The sequence below is a fragment of the Condylura cristata genome, unplaced genomic scaffold (genome assembly GCF_000260355.1).
Source record: "Condylura cristata isolate star-nosed mole 26May11 unplaced genomic scaffold, ConCri1.0 scaffold00036, whole genome shotgun sequence".
NCBI lineage: Eukaryota > Metazoa > Chordata > Mammalia > Eulipotyphla > Talpidae > Condylura > Condylura cristata.
In genome coordinates, this window is record NW_004567137.1 from 9,335,189 (window position 1) to 9,355,854 (window position 20,666).

General features: G+C 34.0%; 1 protein-coding gene across 2 annotated transcripts in view; it reads right to left on the minus strand.

The window, feature by feature from the left end:
* Positions 1 to 20,666, minus strand: part of PIK3C2G (phosphatidylinositol-4-phosphate 3-kinase, catalytic subunit type 2 gamma) — a 268,466-nt gene that overhangs the window by 194,506 nt on the left and 53,294 nt on the right. Inside the window, exons 11-14 of one of the 2 annotated variants that reach the window (XM_012732811.1) lie at positions 17,956 to 18,078; positions 14,956 to 15,087; positions 8,277 to 8,391; positions 7,179 to 7,309 (exon numbers count right to left, since the gene is read on the minus strand). In XM_012732811.1, coding sequence (XP_012588265.1) covers positions 7,179 to 7,309; positions 8,277 to 8,391; positions 14,956 to 15,087; positions 17,956 to 18,078 — 501 coding nt within the window. The remainder of the gene's footprint in view (positions 1 to 7,178; positions 7,310 to 8,276; positions 8,392 to 14,955; positions 15,088 to 17,955; positions 18,079 to 20,666) is intronic. The other variant, XM_004693237.2, reaches the window with a different exon arrangement.

Here is a 20,666-nt window from a genome sequence, read left to right on the forward strand (position 1 = left end):
GTTTGAGGCACTTCCTAGGCCCTCTCTGTGTTGAACTGTGCTCATGCAAGATTGTTAAAATTGCTGCATTATGCTAGGGTTGGGCCTGTGGTTGGGTCCTGCCCCCCACAGCAGTTTGGGATCCACTCACCTAGCTGTGTTGTCTCAGTTTATATCCAGGGCTTTGTTGTGGTCTGCTGGGGCAAAGGTCAGCAACAGGTCTGGGGCATATCCTCAGGTCTCTGGTTCTGAGCTGCAGCCTTTTCCCACGTTTTGGTTTCCTCTCCCTATCTGAATTGTCTCAGTTTATCTCCTGGGTTGTAGCAAGGCTGGGACAGAAGGCTTCAGAGCAGTTGCAGCTGCCACCTCAGGCAGTTTCCCTCTGCAGTGCTTCCCGGCATCCGGGTTCCTAGATTTTTAAAGGAGCCAAGGGAGTAGGAAGCCGCTGGGGTTCCCAGATCAGTGTTGCATGATTCAGCTAATCCTGCCTGTGCGACTTCCCTTATGGGAACTCCCCAATCGCTGGTTCTCCCTCAGTTCTTTTCCTTCTAGTGAGTCCAGGGCGTTCTCATTTGGGTTGAAACTCATAGCATGAAAGTCTATAGCCCGTTTTTATATAATCCTGTGTGAGTTTGGATGTAGTCGTCTTGGCGTCTTTATTCTGCCGCCATCTTGCCAGTTCCCGAGCTGGTCAAGCTGATCAGCGGCTTTGTGGGGTGCCCAGGTGCTCAGGATTGGGTCGGCAGTTTCAGCGTTCTTTCCCTCACCCAGGTATTGAGGATCAGATTTACAGTCTTTCTTCAGCCTGGGCTCCACTCACTGAGCTGAGCCGTCCCTCTTCACCTCCCTAATTATGGCTTTTTCACTGAATATAATGTTCAGTAAATTATCCACATTGCTATTTATTACTTTTAATTAATAAACATAATCCTTTGCATGGTAGGAATACAATTTACTTAGACTTTTTTTTTTTTTTTAACTTGATAGAAATTTTAGGGATTTCCTGTTTGGGGATTTTATGAATTTAATATTGCTTTGAACATTTTTGTGCAAGTTTCTACATGGATATAATTTGATTTTTTCCTAGAAGTCTAAGGAGAGGATGACTGGGTTATGTGGCAGGAGTTTGTTTACCTTTAAAAGTAAGTTACCTTTTAAAGAAATTTCCAAACTATTTTTTGATATGTTTGCAAAAATTTTTTGTTCTTGTATGAATAGTATGATAATTTCAGTTGCATCACATTCTGGCCAGTACTTGTCTATTCTAAATGGTAAATAGTGGGATATAAGTCACTAACTGGAGAAAATCAATGACATGTTATATCTTTTCATAATTAGGTTTCCTTTAATTTCTATTATAAACTCTGTACTTTTTAGCATAGAGATAAAATGAAGTTTAAAAAAAAAAACTTCACTTTTTGGGCCCTCCCTGGTGGCGCAGCGGGTTAAAGCACAGCACTGAGAATCTAAAGCCGCTTCCGCATGAGTTCGATCCCCGCCTGCCCCGGAGGTGACCACATGGCGAGGCAGACCTCTCCTGGCCCGCCCGCTGCTCCCCTCAGCAGTGTACTTCGTCCGATCTGCCTGTTCTGCTCCCCACTCTGTCTCTGGTGAATCCTCTCACCCTCCGCATCTCTGGCCTGTACCCCAGTTCTATATGAATAAATAAATAAATCTTTAAAAAAAAACACTTCACTTTTTTTTATTATCCACTGGATAATTAATCTGCATTTTGAACACTGATGGCCAATGCTGTCACCTTACATAATCATGTCATCTAAAGATAGAGAGTTTTCTTTCTTTAGAACTTTTACAAATTTAATTTTTCCTTGCTATAGAATATTGGCTGTGGCTTCCAGCTTTATTTTTTCATAGGTACAGATTTAACTGTAGATATTATGAAGATCAAAGAAGTTACATTATGATTCTAATTTTATAAGCTTTTAAACATAAATTGGTGTTGAACTTGTTAAATGTCTTAAAATATATTGAGATGGTATCATTTTCCTTCTATTTTTTCATTCTTTTAACTTTAATCTAGCCATTTTCTTACATTTAAACTATATCTGCAAATGGGATGAAGTTAGATATTGCCCCATAACAACGACTGATGATTTCTTCCTTTTGATTGAAATTTGTATTATTTTTACACCTAAGAAACTATTAACATGGTTGGGTTTAGAGCTATCATATTATTATTGCTTTTATTATGTCCATATAATTTCTTGGTCAATTATTTATTTTGGATTTTTAAAAATTTTATTTTAGTCTTGTACTTTGTTGGAAATATAACCTTACAAACAGGTAAATTGGGCAAGGAAATTCTATGGGGTCTAGCCCTAAGGGGGAAAATAAATAGCAAATATTATTTTAAAATGAGCAATGATGTAAAATATATATATATATGTAATTTAAAAATTTATGTTATGTGGTTTCTCTAGAGATTACACTAAACTTTTTAGAATATCAGTCAACATGAATCATTAAACTTTTTAGAATATCAGTCAACATGAATCATTATTATACTGGTTGGCATAAACCAGTATATTAATGGGACTTTAACTTGTACTGCTATTTCTCATTGTTTTTGTTGTTTTATATTTCATTTATGTATTATAAACACAACTGTTTATTGTGATCATTTTTGCTTTAATAGTTAACTGTTTTTAAAAGAAATTTAAAATGAACACGTGCTTTTATTATCTAATTTTTTCCTTGTGGATACTATTTATTTATAGTAGATTTGATTTTCCATCTGGTGTCATTTTGCTTGAAACACTTCCTATAATAATTTTTTTAAAAGATTTATTTATTTATTCATACAGAACTGGGGTACAGGCCAGAGATGCAGAGGGTGAGAATATTCACCAGGGACAGAATGGGGAGCAGAACAGACAGATAAACAAGGTGCACTGCTGAGGGGAGCAGCGGGCGGGTCAGGAGAGGTCTGCCACGCCATGTGGTCACCTCCGGGGCAGGCGGGAATCGAACTCATGTGGAAGTGGCTTAAGCTTCTTAGTGCTGTGCTTTTAACCCACTGCGCCACCAGGGAGGGCCTCTATAATAATTCTTATAGTAAACTGAAGAGCTGATAATAAACTAACTCAATGGTCTTTCGCTAAAATCTCTCCATCAACTGGGATGGGAAGAGCACACGGGACTATGGTGATGGCACATGGGGGAGTTGGTGGTGGGAAGTCCATGGAGATTACAACTGAGATGATAAAATGCACAAAATGAATAATGATGTAAAAAAAAAATAAGAGAAAAAAGAAAAAAAATAGCTAAACTAATAAACTCTTTATAATTAAAAATCTCTCCATTTTGCCTCAATTTTGAAATATAATTTTGCTGGTTATAGAAATCTATGCTGACATTTCATTTCCCTTCAAATAGCAAAGTAATGTCCTAATAATTGACTTTTATTGTTTCTGATTAAAAATTTACAGTCATTAGAACAATATTTCCCAAGTGTGCAATCTGTTCATTTTCTCTGAAGCATTTCAGATTTTAACACCAGCATTTTAGGAATTGGACTATAATGTGTTTAGTTGTGTGTACAAATGCATAGCTTGCCTAATTTCTTATATACTTGTATTGATTTGTAAATCAAATTTGTAAATTTTGATGCTCTCCTCTGTGCCTCTGTGGGTGTGTGTGTGTATTTATATATATGTGTGTGTATGTGTAGGTTACATTACTTGATCTTATTCCACAGGTCTCAGAATATTTTTCTATCACTACTTTCATGTTTTTTTTTTATTTTCCATAGTTTAAAAGCATTGCTAATTTCTGTTGTTCTTTCTTAATTATGCAGTTGATTAAAATTTTTTAAAAAAGTGACTTTAAGAAAGATTTAGATATTGTTTTTATTCTAAAATTTTTGTTTATTTACTGAGAAGTCATATTTTTTCTTATATTCCTAAAGATATCTGTAATAGTTGAAATCATTGCCTACCAGTTTAAAAATCTTTGGATCTTTTTTTGTTAACTTCTCTTTCTACCTCCATCCCAATACTGGTCATCAGTTATTCTTGACTTCACAAGTCTAGCAATTATAGATTAGACACTAAACATTTAAAATTCTACATTTAAAATGTAGCATCTAAAATGACCTACTGAAAGTCTGCATTTTGCTATACTTTTGATATTGAATATCTTTGTTTTAATAGTTTTTAAGTACTAGCAGATCAATTTAATCCTTTTGAGATCTGTTTATACTATTTGTTAAGTTATACCTAGCATAGTCCTTGATCTTGGGCTAGAGTGCCCTTCTTCCTAATAAGCATCCTTCTGGTCTCTTTTCTGTGATCCTTTTTTCGTCTGGATCAGATTTTCTTTTTCTACCAGCATTTTGCAACCTCTGGAATCTAGATTTATTTCACATCTACATGTAATGGTTCTTTTGCCAGACTCACACAATATCTACCTGTTCATGATTAGCTTAATACTCAATTTAATATTAAGGGGATTAAATATATATATTTCTGTAGTTCTTATATTATATGCTTTCCTTCTCTTCAGTATTATACTTTATAAATACCAGCTGCCTCAACATTAAACTCTGATCTCTGCTTTTTTTTTCTTTCACTCTCAACAAGGTCTGGATACTCTGGCTACTCTGATTTTATTGCTCAGACGTCTGATGTAGTAAGTGCCTCTGGGCTAAAAGCCACTTATTAATGGATTCACTCATAGTCTTGTCCAGTTTCTCAAAGCTGTTGCTTCATGTTTTTTTGTTTGTTTGTTTGTTTTGTTTTTTTTGTATTATATTTTCTTAAGTTAGGAGGATTATTCTGGGATCTTTATATCTAGAAATACTCTTATTGCTGCTATCAAGAATTTAAAAAATATTTAAAAATATTATGTCTTCATTGAATTTCATTGAATATGAACTTCCTGACTTTGATTATTACATTTTATCTATGTGAAAGAAAGATTAAGTTACCAACTCAATGATAAAATTTAGTGTTTTTGACACTGAAGTTAATTTGATTCTAATACAATTTTAATCACCCTGAAGGTTGTTCTCTATCATTTTTTACAGTCCAGAATGAAACTGTACTCTACTGAGCATTAATGATTGCATTTGAGTAGGTGAAACAGTTAGAAAATTTTGTTTTATGTGTAAATTATTCACTTAAATAGAACTGAAGTATAAAATAGTTAAATTTTCAAAGCATGGCATTTTTTCCATAGTAAAAAACACCCCATTATAAATGCATTATTCAATAGCATGTGACATATTTGTCAAATATGTCAAATTTGAGTAATTAACAAAAAAGATGCTTTATCTAATTAAGATGATAATATCGAGTAAGATGAATCATCAAAGATATGTGTCTTGGGAGCTATGAGAATCTTCTATCATCTTCAACCTTTAAGATGACTTTTCATATCAGATATTATATGAAAGAACTTTATTCATTATATTATTTTACATATGTTATTTTCAGGCACAGCATATTGTTTATCACTGTACCTGTACTGATAAACAAGATATATAGGTTCTTTAATTTTCTAGTTCTTATAATTTAATAAGGACAAGGACAAAACACATTAATAGACAAGATAATAATAGATTGTACTGAGTGTGATATCACAAAGATAGAGAGCAAAAAAAGAAATTTCATCAGATAAGGTGACCTATTTCAGATAAGAAAGCCTCTTTCAGAAATTATAAGTAGGTGAAAACCTATGAGAATTTAAGGTAGAGAGAGCATCAAATAAAAAGACTTTCGCGTGGGAGAGATTCAAAAACATTTGAAGTATAGGGAGAAGACAGATGCCAATTGCTGAAAGTGAAAGAAGGAAATTGTGAGTTGAAATTAGAGAACAGGTTAGTAACAAGTTTATCCCAAACCATCTTTTGATCACACTCAATACCTCAGTTGGAGTTGGTCCAAATTTAAGCCCTCTTCCAGAAAATGATTTTATGTCTGTCCAGTTGATCACCTGGATTCTGGACCTTGGATTCTCTCTTGACGTAATTTGACTAATTAGTTTCTCAGGTGTTTACCACCTAATTATTAATCACCAAGTCATGTTTCTCAACTTGCAAAATAGCCATTTTCCATTTCTGGCAATTTCTACCAATAACCCTGCTGTATTGTAGCTCTAGTCAGGACAACTCTGGCCTAAGACAGTAACCTCTTTGCTGGGTTGCTTTGCATTCTTATTCTCTCTCTCTAATCCTTACTTCACTTGTGGTCATAGATCATTCAGAAAGATACTCAGATTACATAATAACTCCCCTGTTGGAAACCTTGAAATGATTTATTTTTCTTGGAGTAAAGTGTTTTATATATTTTATTACTATATATGTACATGCACATATAAAGAGTTAATATCTTAGTTTTATGTCTTTGGTTTTTTATTAATGAGAACAATTAGCTCTGGCATAGATGTTGCTTTGAAGTAAGTATAGATGCCACTAAAACTCTTATTCTTGGTTTTACTAAGAAAATTAATATTTGACAAAGTTTAAGTAGTCCTTAGTCACTAATTTGGTGCTATTAAAATTGATTTATACTGTTTTAAATTAGTAATGATAATTTTTTTGGGTTTTTTCCTGTCTACTAAAGTAATTTACATATTTAAAGATGTTTAACCAAATGATCTATTACTGTTAAATGCTGATAGATATCTAACTATTCTCTACACTGTTGTTTGAATAGAATGATTTTTTTAAAGATTTATTTATTTATGCATACAGAACTGGGGTACAGGCCAGAGGTGCAAGGCAGGTGAGAGGCTTCACCAGAGACAGAGTAGGGAGCAGAATAGGCAGACTGATGCAATACACTCCTGAGGGGAGCAGTGGGAGGGTCAGGAGAGGTCTACCACGCCACATGGATCACCTTTGGGGCAGGCGGGGATCGAACTCATGCTGAAGTGACTTTAGCTTCTTAGGAGGGCCTGAATAGAATGATTTTTAAGCGCTGAATTTTACCTCTGAAGGAAGTCAAGTAGTTGCTAGATATCAAAGGAAAATATTCTTCAAAACACATACGATAGCTCCTCCAATATTTTAGCTCCTGAGCATTAATTCATTATACATATAAAATGTTCAAGGTTAGGACATGAAATCAGTAATATGGAAAGGAAGTTTCATTCTTGAAAGATATGAACACTTCATGGTTGAATGCTGATGTCATGAACAGTTGGCAAAATTCACTCACAAAACCTGGGTGACTTACAATATTGGAGACTGTTTCTGTGAAAGTTTGGCAATATGTTTTAAACACTCTTTTGGTGGTTCTTCCATATTGTTTTTATTTTCTTCAGAATCAAGGTTAACATATTCCCACTCAGTTGTTGGAAAATCAATCTGAAATAAAGTGATTGTCCATATTTTGAATATCTTGAAATACATTATTAAAATTGGTAGCTATTAAATGAAAATTTCTAATTTTTTTGTACTATTTATGAGTCTTAAAATAATTTTTAAAGAATCAAGCTTTGGGCTTGGTATTTAAATTTTTTTGATAAATCCTCAATTATGTATATGAATAGAATAAATCAGTAACCTGTAATTCAGAGGAAATATGAGAAAATAATATACACATTTTTGTCATAAAAGTTAATGTATTGCATTTTTTGTTTAATGCTGAAATCATATCCTTTCTAGATTCTAGTATTAAACAATTCTATTTTGAAATGATGAAAATGTTAGATGAGAATTATACCTTTTTCATGTAACGACTTGGGAAAATAAGAACATTGTTTCTACCTCATGAAATCTGTATGTGCAAGAGCCATATAGTAGATATGACAGCATCTGTCACGTATATAAACAGGATATTTTTGCTTTCACTCCGTAGCTCAAATTCATAGGACTAGACTACAGGCCTCTTTTATTCCTGACTCAAAGTTCTTTCCATTATACCATGTTTCTCTGATAATTTGATTTAAGCAACTAACAATTCACAAAAATGCAGTTTCAAGGTATGTAAATGAGCTAGGTATTTTAGTGCTTTGTATATTTGCTTATAGGTATCATGCATATTTTTTAATCTTCATTAGACAGTCAACAGAATTAATTTTACTTTACCTAGTTTAGATCAGGATCTCAGAGAATATTGAGGTATATTATAAATCAGACTTTGAGTTATACAGCTTGAACTCATTGTGGAACTTATTTATTTGAAAATATTTAACAATTTCATTCTGAAACCTCTAACATACACACATATATGTAAGTGTGTGATTCCAGAACAACACATTTTCTGTAATTAACCATAAGCCACTTATTGGTCAATACTTGCTATTTTTTGTGCTCATAGCCTGGCACTTACCTGCAGGGTCACTGGGGATGGCTGACTTACATCCCACACGCCTGGAGCTATTATTTCACTGGGGGGCTCACTCAGAAATGTCATGCTGAATAGCATTGACCCAAGGATAGATTTGCTGCAAGAGAAAACAAATACATAAAGACAGGAGTCAACCATCATGAGGGAAACTGTTATTAACTAAAAATATTTTCTTTGAATGTATAGCCTGAAGAGACATGTAATAGTTCATAACCTATGAACAATTATTAATGATGATTATTAACTGATTAGTAGCTCATTTCTAATATTACACATGCATAGCTTTGTACATCTATACCTACATTTATTTACATTTATTTTCCATATGATACATTTTTTTCTATAATGGTTTCCGAACAAGGAGCATTTCTTAATTTCCAACTGGTGATTACATGATGGAGCTAAGGCTCTCAGATTTATATTCTTGGAGTTATCACTCAAATGAGTAAAGTTGTTTAACTCTTTAGACTATTTTTTTTCACTTCATGAGTGACTAATGTCCCTGGGGACCTTTAAAGATATCAAGTCTAAATATATGGAAAGAAAAGATGTGAACTGGCATCTGATCTGCAGAATCAAAACAGTTATGGGACTTCATGGAGGAAGTGCTCTCATTCAAAACTTGAAAGATTATTCATATTCTGAATGTTTTAAAATATGCTATAAATTACCATTGTGAATAACTTTGAACATGAAGAATGCATGGATGGTTTTGACATCTTCAGAAACATAAATCCACCTGGGAATTAAAATGAGCAACTATACCTGGTGATATGTATGAATTAGAACATGTTAAAACACTCCATTGATCACTTAAGAACAGTCTATGATTTTGATATGCCAAATTAAAAATGTAGAACTGAAAGTCAGAAAAATTAAATTTAATTTTATAAGGACTTTAAAGCAGCAATTCAACCTTTTTGAAAACAACATAGAATTCCATATTCCTATTTAACATACATTATGCAAATATGAAGGAAAAAAATCCAAAATATGAAGCTTACTTCAAACTTAAGTTTTCTGAGACCTGCCACCTTTACTTACCATCTCTATGTTCCTATTCCATCTTTATTTCAATATTCTCTATTTGGTTTGATAGTATCTACCTAAGGGAGTATGGATTATAAACAGTATTAAGCATTTATTTTTATATGACCCAAGAAAATTATTTTAGTGGCATTAAACTTGAGCCTTCTTCATTCCTTTTTCATCTCTCCCTCCCTGGAGAAAGTTAGGTAAGGTTAGGTTAATCAGGATAAATATTATAAAATTATTAATGTGATTTCTGCTTTAGCCTCTCAAAGTATATAATATAGCCTTCTCCAAATGGTCTGAAGCACCCACCCACCTGGGGAAAGTTTGGGATTTTCAGGTAGAACTCAAGAGAAAGAAGGGGTATTTCAACACCAACCTTAGAGAGTTCATATGTCAAGATTCTTCATAATATTTATAGAAATATAAATGCCAGCCACAGCAAACAGTTAGTAGGAGGGAGGAAGGAGCTTGTGGCATGCTGGATGGAGAATGTCTAGTGAGAGTAACCCTCAGGTAGACCCCAGGGTTTGTAGTACTAGGAGATCTCAAGCTGCTCAGGAAGATCCAGTAAACCCTGGTCAAGCTGGGGGAGCCACTCACAGGCAAACAACTATAACAAGAAGCTGTTATCTTAAAAATTACTTTGATGGGCCCTACCTGGTGGCGGAGTAGATTAAAGCACAGCACAAAGAAGCTAAAGTCACTTCAGCATGAGTTCAATCCCCAGCCCCAGAGGTGACCCACATGGTGTGGCAGACCTTTCCTGACCTGCCTGCTGCTCCCCTTAGCAGTGCACTTTATCAGTCTGCCTATTCTGCTCCCCACTCTGTCTCTGGTGAATCCCACAGCTCTTGCACCTCTGGTCTGTACCCCAGTTCTGTATGCATAAATAAATGAATCTTCAAAAAAATTACTTTGATTTGAGTATCATAAGTCACTAGGTCAAGGACATGTTTATTTATTTTTTTATCATATCTATTCATGTACTCTCAAAGGAAGAGAATTAGGCTGCTAGAATGCTGAATGAACATTTTAGTCAATATAAACTGGATACTTTCAAAAGGATTACATAATTTTGAAGTACCTTTTTTGTTGTTATTGATGGACAAAGTTTTTTTCCTCCTCCTTGGTATAAGGTAGGAGTGCATGAGAAAATGTGTGAGATATTAATGGCACTTTCTTTATATCTAAGCTATATAATGAGTTCTATTTATGGACTTGTTATTTTTATATCCCTTAGCCATGCTTCACTATGAAAATCTGAATTTAATCTGATTCCTAGAAAGGATAAGATGACTCAAGAATTTATTAGTATTTGTCAGTTTTTTCCTTGGAGGATTTTGGATCCACTATCACCCTGAGGCCCATGGGGCAGAAAGTAGTCTGAACACTTACTCAAGTATGTGTAGGAAGGATACAGCTATAGAGACTAAGGAGAATGAACTTCTAGCTTTCCAAATGGATTTGGAACATTTCAGTGTAATTCAAGGAGCATCATTATCCTGTGGGTTTTCTTGTTTGATGTTAGCTAATTTAACTTCTGATAATGGACTATACCTAAACATCTTTTTAGATATAGCAAGTATGATGGGGAAATAAAATTTCAAAGACTTCTTTAAATAGAATACATGATGATGGGAAAGATTAACAAAATTAAGATGTCAAAAATGTAGGTAGCAATGTTGGTGGTCTCAGAGATGTGAATGACAGATTTTAATATCCAGCCAGGTGGGGAACACCGGTAGTATTTTTATTCCTACTGTGAAAAGGTTTATTAACTCAGCTAAATTCAAGAAAATGAAGAAACACACAGTGAAGGCGGGGATACAGGAAGTAGTTTTATATATTGGGAGAAACATCAGACTTATAGAAGGACATCTATACTCTCTCCATTAACTAGCCCTAATTAGCTCATCTTTGAATTCTTGGATGAAATCAGGAGTCAAAAAAGAATTTTATTTTCTTTTAACATGGCTTAGTGGTTGAGTGTAGATTTTGGAGTAAAAGGTGAGATTATAGCATTCAGTTGGACTTTAGCACCTCAAATGTCATCCCCACAACATATAAGCAGGACTGAAAAAAAGACTACACTGCTTACTATAATATTTCAAAACATTTGTTCCAGAATATCCCCAAGAATCTTTTTAATTTCAATACTGTACAAGTTTCTATAATTAGGGGGAAAAAATCTTAAGCACTAGGAGAACAAGTAGGTTTTTGGATCTCTGTTTCCTTAAGTAATAAAATAAGGGGTTTGAATGAAATTAAGTATTATAAATTTTTAGCTACAGAATTCTATGCGTCCATTGGTGAATATTTTGGAACCAAAAGTACAAAAGGCTCCAGAACTGGGCAGCCAGCACAATCAATGGTTTATGTCATAAAACACTTTAGGACTTCTCCTCTCACAGGTCTAAGAAATTTCATACCCAAGAGCAGGGCCCAGGCTGGGCAGAGGCAGAAGCTTCCATTAGTGGCTAGGTTTTCCCAGTGCCTTCATGGAGAAAGGTCTGACAGGAAAAGCAGGAAGGAGGCAGCTTGAGGTAGTAACATATGTGAAGGGAAGTCAGATGTATGGTGGTTTTGTTTGATACTAAAGTAGCCTGTGACTAAGATCAAGTCACTTGGCCTTCCTTCACCAGAGATCTTTATAAATGAGGATTTGGGTTCATTCAGCTTTGGAGGTCTCCCGTGGACAGGAAGGAAGAACAAGGAATTTTTATCAACACTTATTTTACTATTTGATTTTGAGAACATAGCTAAATATGGTGCAGTGGGGTCAGGAATAATATCCTAGGAATAGTATTGTTTTAAGATTAAGATTTGCTTAATAAAAGGCCAAAAGAGACCTCTTGCAATTCTGCAAGGCATTCTAACACTCCTCGGTTTTAAATAACCCCAGCTGACTTGAAAATACTCAAGCCTGGGTTTCACTGCCTATCAATTTGAGTCCTTAGGGACACTCAGACTTGGAGTTTATTTTAAAAAATCTCCCAGGAGATTCTATTGTTTGATCAGGGTTGAGAATCTCCATCTTTGTGTTACCACAATTTATAAGTGTTAAAGAACTGCCACACTCTGATTTGAACTCCAGGGAAGGTAGCTCATAGAACTGATTGAGTGAGAATAACATTTTCTTGGTGTATGTGGAGGCAATGTGAAAACAGATGTAGTAGAGATCCTGTCTGCAAAAGAGAGGATAGTAAAACTCCTGTCGGACACACATTTTCATTATTGTATTTGTGAGGTCTTTATAGGATTAAAGGGGTTTGTGTTCTTGAAAATCTCACAGTAGAGTTTTATTTGTGGACATGGACATTTTTGATGCATTTTAAAATGATGTTTCAGAGTTTAATCACCACTGGTTCTTCCCAAACCCACTCCTGAAAACCATGAAAAGATAAGAAGCTTTTGATTCCACCTATATTTAGGTATATGTATGTTGGGAAAAAAATAGATAAAAGTGCTCATTATAATGCTACATAGCTAGGCGAGAGCCATTCTGCCTGTAATAAGTGGATAGATTCAATGCCAAGTGTTTATGGGCAGGAAGGAAATGAAGTTAAGTGGTCTATTTGCTGGGATCTGGAAATATCTCCATCAAATAAATTGGATCAGAATCTGTTACATGGAGCAATGAATACAGTGGGAGTCATTGCAGCTTCCCAATTTCACCACATGATAGATTTCTGGATTGTAAAAGGATCTGTATTTTTTTTTTTAACAATTCTAGTCCAGGAGAGGCAGATTTTCTGATTTTAAAGAGTCCTTTAAACATATATTTACAAATTCCTATCTGTGGACTATCATACCAACACTTATCAAAATGTTCTTTGGAGTAAGATGTGTTTTCTGATGTTTCATCATTCACGGTTTTGACAATTTCCCTTAGGAAAACATGACCCAGTGTCTTCCCAGATGGCATTGCTTAAAGATGATGACTTTTGTAATCACTCACATGTGAAATGTTGGTAAGTGACAGATGACATAACAACATGGAAGCAGTATTTTTACTATTGTAACCATCTATAAAAAGCCTTGAAGATTAGTTTGAGAAATAAAAATATTATGAACTCCTTACATATTTATCATTTATTGATTGCCTGTTATGTTATATGATCAGAGGGAATAAACAGCATTTTTTTTTCCAATGCAAAGCTAGAAATATTCTGCAAATATGTGAGATCTTACAAATACTCAGTTTAAGCTTTAAGAAGGAAGGAAAGATACCTGCCTAGCTGCTCCTAGTGAGTGAGTAATGAAAATTCTTTAACCACAAATCAAATTTTTGAAATATCTGCTAACAGCAGTAGGTATTCCTTTAAAAACTAAACTGTTTCTTATAGACTTTGGAAATTTTATTTCGTTCTAAGTTTCCTAGAGGGATTGATAGTTTTCTGATTCATTTTAGTAAACAAACCTCTACTTATAGCCTCTATTCATATCAGATGCACTACTTCAATAACAGGTAATACCAGGATAAAACCATTTCCTTTCCTCAAGAAACATGCATGTGGAAACAAATAATAGAACAATACACATACACCCCATATCAGAAGAAATTCAACAAAGATTAAAAATGACTGCTCTGATGATAATTTACAAGTAAGTGTAGGAGCAAAAAATTGATGAATTTTCTTAACATTTTTATATCACTATATTTCTTAAAAATAGCAAGGGCAGAAACATTCCTTATAATAATAACAACATTATTTTAATTCTTATTTTTGTTGCAGTAACTGGTTTACACCACTGTGTATGAGTTAAATGAATAGGTTCCTGCCTCTTCAGATGCCACCACCCAGTGCTCTCCAGCAAAGCACCAATATAGTCCTTTGTTTCTTGTCCCCTTCGCCTTCATATGTCACCTTCCCCTCTGGCATCTTCAATGATGGAGTCAGATTTCTAGGTAGTTGTTTGTTTATTTATTTATGTTGGTGTAACAATACTAAAATGACAAATAGGTTGTAAATTTTTGAAGGTCCTCTATTTCACAATTTGATTCTAAAGAAATTCTTTTCAGATGAAAAATAATTAAGCATATTTAATTTCAACTAACTTTTCCTCAGTAATATAGAAATGACTATCAAATATTTTAAGTATTAATAGCTATAAATATTTATGGTGAAATGAATACTTAATTTTATTATGGTTATTAGTTCTAATAGAAATATTTGAACCCATATGTGGCTTATTTTTCTGAAAAATATCATTTTAAAGTTACCAAATATTTCTTTTTGCCAATGAATTGTCAGTAAATCAGTTACATTGTATAATTTTACTTCAGCCAGAATTCCATGATATTGTTTCTAAATGATAGCATTGATCTAAATCACTCTGAATCACTAATTCCAGAGAAGTTGCTGGCCAGAGAAGAAAAAGCAATTGAAATTGCACATGGCAATACCTTTTCATTGTAAATGACCCAGTTGACAAGCAGAGCATGAGGTCTATTCCTACAATCAATTCTACATGTTACTTTTTAGTCTTGCTTTTAGTAGTCCTGAGTTATATTGAGCAATCTCAACTTCAGATTTTCTCATTATGATATATGCTGCAAAATATTTAGTGGCAAGAAGGTTTTTATTGATGTTTGAGCTTTATTAATCACAAATGATATACTTACTCCTTTGGAAACAATGGGAAACAGGTCCAGGCCAATAAATCTGCATTGTTGGTTGCACAGATAATTCCAAACAGTTTTATTGTCAGCATGGATTCCCTTGGAAGTGACTTTAATTCAAGAGGAAAGTTGATCCTTAAAATAAAGGAAAAAAAAGTGGATTACCAGCCAATTACAATGATATTTTCTTAGCTAGTTTCTTGTAACATAAAGATATAAGACAAGATTAGTTAGTTAATTTGAAGCTTCTTTACGATTTTTATGTTTAATCTTGTAAAAAATGGAAGTATAGTAGAAGTATATAAAATGGAGAAATTGGTTAACCAATCTATGGGTTTGCTATTTTATAATATTGTCACATTACTGTATTTTTAACAATTACAATGATGTTGGCATTTTATTCTCTGTAAGAAGGGCTTACTTTGTCTTAAGGGGTGGGCAAAGTTAAGAAGTAATTCAAATGTATCTTAAAGAATAAGTCGGCTATAAGCAGATGGAAAAAGATACTTTAAGAAGAGTGCATGGAAAGGCTATTTATGCATTAAATTATAAGGTGTAGTAAAACAAATCTCGTGGCTAGAATAAGGAATAGGTCAAGCTGACCCAGGAAATTGTGAAGAATATAATGAGAAGCTAGGGTTGGACCAAATGCTTTAAGAACTCTACATGTCAGGCAAGAAAATGTGAGCTTTTTACTAATGGTAAAGGAAAATATATAAGTGAGAGCTAAGTATAGTTGCTTATAGTTTTAAATGTGTCATATTAATGATGATAATGACATTAGGAATTTAAGGGAGAGGACTAGAGGGGAGAGAAAACAGCTAACGAGAGGAGAAACAAAAGAGCTATTTTATAGGTAAAATTCATAACTGATAGTTACTATTAGTGGAGTCAAAAATAAAGAATTAACTGCAGAACATGAAGAGATAAAGATGAATTCTAGATTTCTATATCATATATGGAAAAGGATATTATTTATATGATTATATTTATATGTACATATAAATAGCTACTTTTAGCTGACAGAATACTAAAGGAAAAGATTGGGGTGACGGTAGTAGATACTGTTTAGGGCACAATGTCATTGAGTTAGTAATAGTGAGATGTAAGTATGTAAGTTGTGTGTAAAGAGAACAGGTCACATGCTTGGATCTGGGTATATTTGTGTTCAAAATTGACTATGACTAATAAGATGTTCCTTCTTGTAATAATGCACTTTAACCTTTATAAGTCTCATGTTTCCTTAACCAAAAAAAGTAATGAATTTTGCATACCACAATATGAGGCAAGTAGCAGGTTGTATATCAACACATATTTACTGTTCAGTTGATAATGTAGTCACTCGTTTTTTTTCATTGTAGCCAGATAATGTAATTTATTTAAAAGTAAGAAAGGGAAGGGGAGGAAAAGACTTGTGATGAAAATCTATTTTTCAAGATTAGCAGAATTTATATTAAAAATAGTTACATATTTAGATATTGAAAAGTATTTTCTTTCACACTCCCCTCAGCATTGTACATTGTTGATCTGCCTTTTCTGCTCCCCACTCTGTCTCTGGTGAATCCTCTCACTGTCCTTACACTTCTGGCCTGTATCCCAGTTCTGTATTCATGAATAAATACATCTTTAAACATATAAAAGAAGCCCTAAGACAACATAAAATGTTAGTAGTCCTTAGGAATGCACAGTAGATTGAATTCCTTTTTTTTTTTTTTTTTTTACATATTTCTAGGCTGGGATAGAAGCTATGATTTCACTTTATTCCTTATATAATCTAGAATGTTTTCTTAAATTGTTTGTCTTTTGTAGATATAACTTAGTGAGCTTTTTATATCAAGAATAACAAAAATTTGGTAAGTTACAGTGGTTGGGTACTGCCACTCACCTTCTGCCACTTTTTTTTTTTAACAAAAATACATTTCTCTACAGTGGCCATCAATAGGTATAATCAGTTTGGAATGTTAGATTAAGCGTTTAGTTTTAGATATGTTGTGTGTATAATTGTACTTTTTAATTGAAGTTCATGTCAAAGTTCAGTCAAAGGAATGAAAAACTATAACCAAAGAAAGGGAGATAAATGTTATTACAGCCCTAGAAGAAGGAGGATTTGCTTTGGAATGGGAAGAACCATTGAGCATGTAAAAATTGAAGCCACATGTCATGTCTCAGGGTAGTCTTTACTAACTATGATAACAGTAAGAGCAAATCAGATGATGCTATTTAACAGCATCCTTGGACACCTAGAAATTGTGGCACCTGGTTATCAAAAGCACAATAGTGGAATGACATTATCTCCCAGGAGAGTGAAATCTTCTGAAACACCTGATGAACTGGGAAGTTTTCCTTCATTTCAGATGGGAGGGAAATTGACTGCTTGTGGAACAATTCAATGACTGAAAATAAAGGAGTAGTATCATAGAACCTGCCAAGGAAAAGAAGCAGTAAACCATGAAAGTGCCATAGGTGGAGTCAAAGAACACCCTGCATGTCTGAATATAGGATAAGCTTGAAGAGGTGCAGGAGGGAGGAGAAGAGAGGTTCATGATAAGAAGATACTTTCTTTCTTGATCTAGTTGTATAAAAAGGGAACCTTAGAGCCAGTCATCCCAAGTTAGATGGTATTTTGCAAAGTCTGTGGATAGTTATTTTAAGTAAATTTGCAATTGGCACTTGTGGGAAATGGATATTATATGTTATTAACTGACTTTGTTGTATCTGGAATTTATCTCCATCTAAGCCCAAATACAGTATGTTTCTTATATCCATAACCTATAAATAACTCCTTATTCTAGTTTTCCCCTTTGATCAGTTAAATGTAAGTTGGTCACTAATTTAGGTTTTTATTTTAATCAGTTATCTACAGCATTAGTATATTTATCACATCACTGAATGAAATCAACTGGCAACCTCTTTTTAAAGCATATCTTTACTCAAAAAAAAAAAAAGGGAAAAGTGTTGCCTTTATAAGATAAATGGTTCTGACAGATTAAAGATTAAACTTACGTTTCATTCCAGTTGACCAAGAAAAAGAATAATTTTTTGACTGGAATGTTTCTTCGGTTTCTTACTTGGCACAGTTTTTTTCCAGCATATGTAAGCCAACATGAAAATGAAAATGCTTTATAGCTAAAAAGAAACAACATTGATTCAATAAATGAAACATGATGGCAGAAAGTTTTCTATATAGACCATTTTTATAGTTAAAAGTCAAATGATAAAGTGATATTTGCTTGTATAAAGTGTGCCTTAAAGTTACTAAGGAATTTATTTTGATGATATCAGCAGAATAGAAGAATAGTAAGCCCAGACCCTCCTTCCCTCCATAAATACAGAAATTCAACAAAACCATACAGATCAATGCCTAATCTGGAAACAAGGTGAGGGGCACCTGCACCCCCATGGAATTTCATGGCACAGAAAGCTACTGGAAAACTCATTGTACTGATTTTCTAGATACCACCTTTCAGAAGCCCATAATGTGTTCAGGAGGAACTCCCAACGTCAGAAGACTGGAACACATCTCATTCACCACCGTCTTTCCTTTCAGTACAGTGCAAAATAAATAGGAGAAAATTCTCATATATTGGCTTTACTCCCTTGGGAGAGAGAGGGTTGGAGGGTGTGTCCAATGTTATCTGCCTGAAAGACTAGTTTCTGTCATTCCTGTATCTCAGGGAATGGACAGGATATGATAATTTCTAGATGCTTGGGGACCATGGGCTGCTGAAGACAAAAGAGCCGGGACATTTATTGCTATTCCAAAGGATCTGTAGGACATCAGGCTTGTTGGCCTCTCTATTGGTGGAGAAAGTAGGGAAAGTGTGGATCATACATTCAACTTTCTGACTTTTTTAGACAGCTTTCATGAGGGACAACCTGTCTCATGAAACTGAGAGCAGGGACGGGACTCACCCTACTCTGATGCTTGGCAGTAGGTGAGAGTATATAAGAGCTGTGCAGTTTTTCAATAGTGTTAGAGAACCAGGAATACCACAGACACTGTAGGAGATAAGACATTATGAACTCTTAATGAGTCGAAACCTTTCTAATTGGGAATTCACGCACACAAGTCCAGACATAATGGGCAAAAAGGTTTGTAGGACCTCTAGACTCTTTAGCTCATTGGTGACATTCTTTTTCTAAATGAAACCAATCTTTAAATACTGGAAGACATGTGTTGTTGTTTTTGTTTTTGTTTTTTTTCTTTTCAAATGCAAAGATTCCAACATAAAGTGACAAGACACAGGAAGAAAGAGGTAAATGCTGTCCAACAGAAGGACTAAATCAATCTCAAAACAAAATTAAAGAAATGAAAGGATATTAATTACTTGACACAGCATACAAAAAAATCATTATAAAAGTGTTCAGCCACCTTGGGAAGATGCTGTATGAATAAAATGAGAATATCAACAAAGAAATAGATAATATTAAAAAAAAGTAAAAAATCTTGGAATTGAAGAATATAATAATTGAATAGAATGAACCCACTGAGAAGATTCAACATCAGATTTTCCAAGGTGGAGAGAGAACCAGTGGACTTAAAATAGGTGATTTGAAATTATTCAGTCAGATAAAAATAAACCCAAGAGTAAAGAAACCTAATGAAGGGAACCATTAACCAGACAAACATACACATCATTGTGTAAGTCCCAGAGGAGAATAGAAGAGGTAGAAAGTTTATCTTTAGAGATAATGGCTGAAACGTTCTCATTTATGGGAAAGGAAGTGGATATACAAGTTCAAGTACCCAATGTTAAAAACCTAGCTGAGCTGAAGATCACATAAAAACACTAATATCAAACTATCAAAAGTGACAGGTATAGAACTTGGGAAGTATCAAGAAGTAAGTGATCCAGCATCCAAAAAAGAATCTCCTAAGTTTAGCAGCACATTTCTCAGCAGGAATTTTATAGACCACAAGTGAGCAATATGATATATTCAAAGCTATGAAGATAAGTTGTCAATCAATATTATATATGGCAAAACCAACTTTCAACAATGAAGGAAAAATACTTTCCTGGAGAAACAAAAGTTGAGGGAGTTCATCACCACTAGATCTGGCTTATAGAATATCAGTTAAAGGGAGTTCTTCAAGATGAAATGAAAAAACTTTCAATAGTAACCTCTAAGTATTTCAAGATATAAAGCTCTCTAGTAAAGGAAATGTACAGAAAGATACAAAACTGTAATGGTTGTGTTTTAATTCTGCTATAGAATTTAAAGAGGATGTAGTACAAAAAAAAACTATAATTTTAGAAGTATGAAAAATATAAAATATGTAGTATGTGATATCAATAAGTGTAGTGAGTAGAAGAAGAGTAGAATTTTATATATGTGGTATTATTAGCAGTTTAAAACAGTGCTTTAAATATAAGCATGCCATAAAGTCCATGCTTAGCAAAAGGAAAATGTCTACCTAAGAAGATAGAAACACACACACACACACACACACACAAAAAAAAAAAAAAAAAAGATCAATGCATGTTATTACATAAATCCAACAATACTTGTTCTTCAAAAGACATAGAGTCCGAAAGTGAAAAGACAGAAAAAGATATTTTATGCAAATGGTAATCAAAAGAAAGCAAGGGTGGCCAAAGTTATATAACAAGTCACAACTGTCTTAAGAGGGTCTTCTAGGTGGCAGGAGTTAAGTCTCAGTGAGCTACTGCCAGACAAAGCTGTAACCAGCCACTGCAGCATGAGTTTGATCC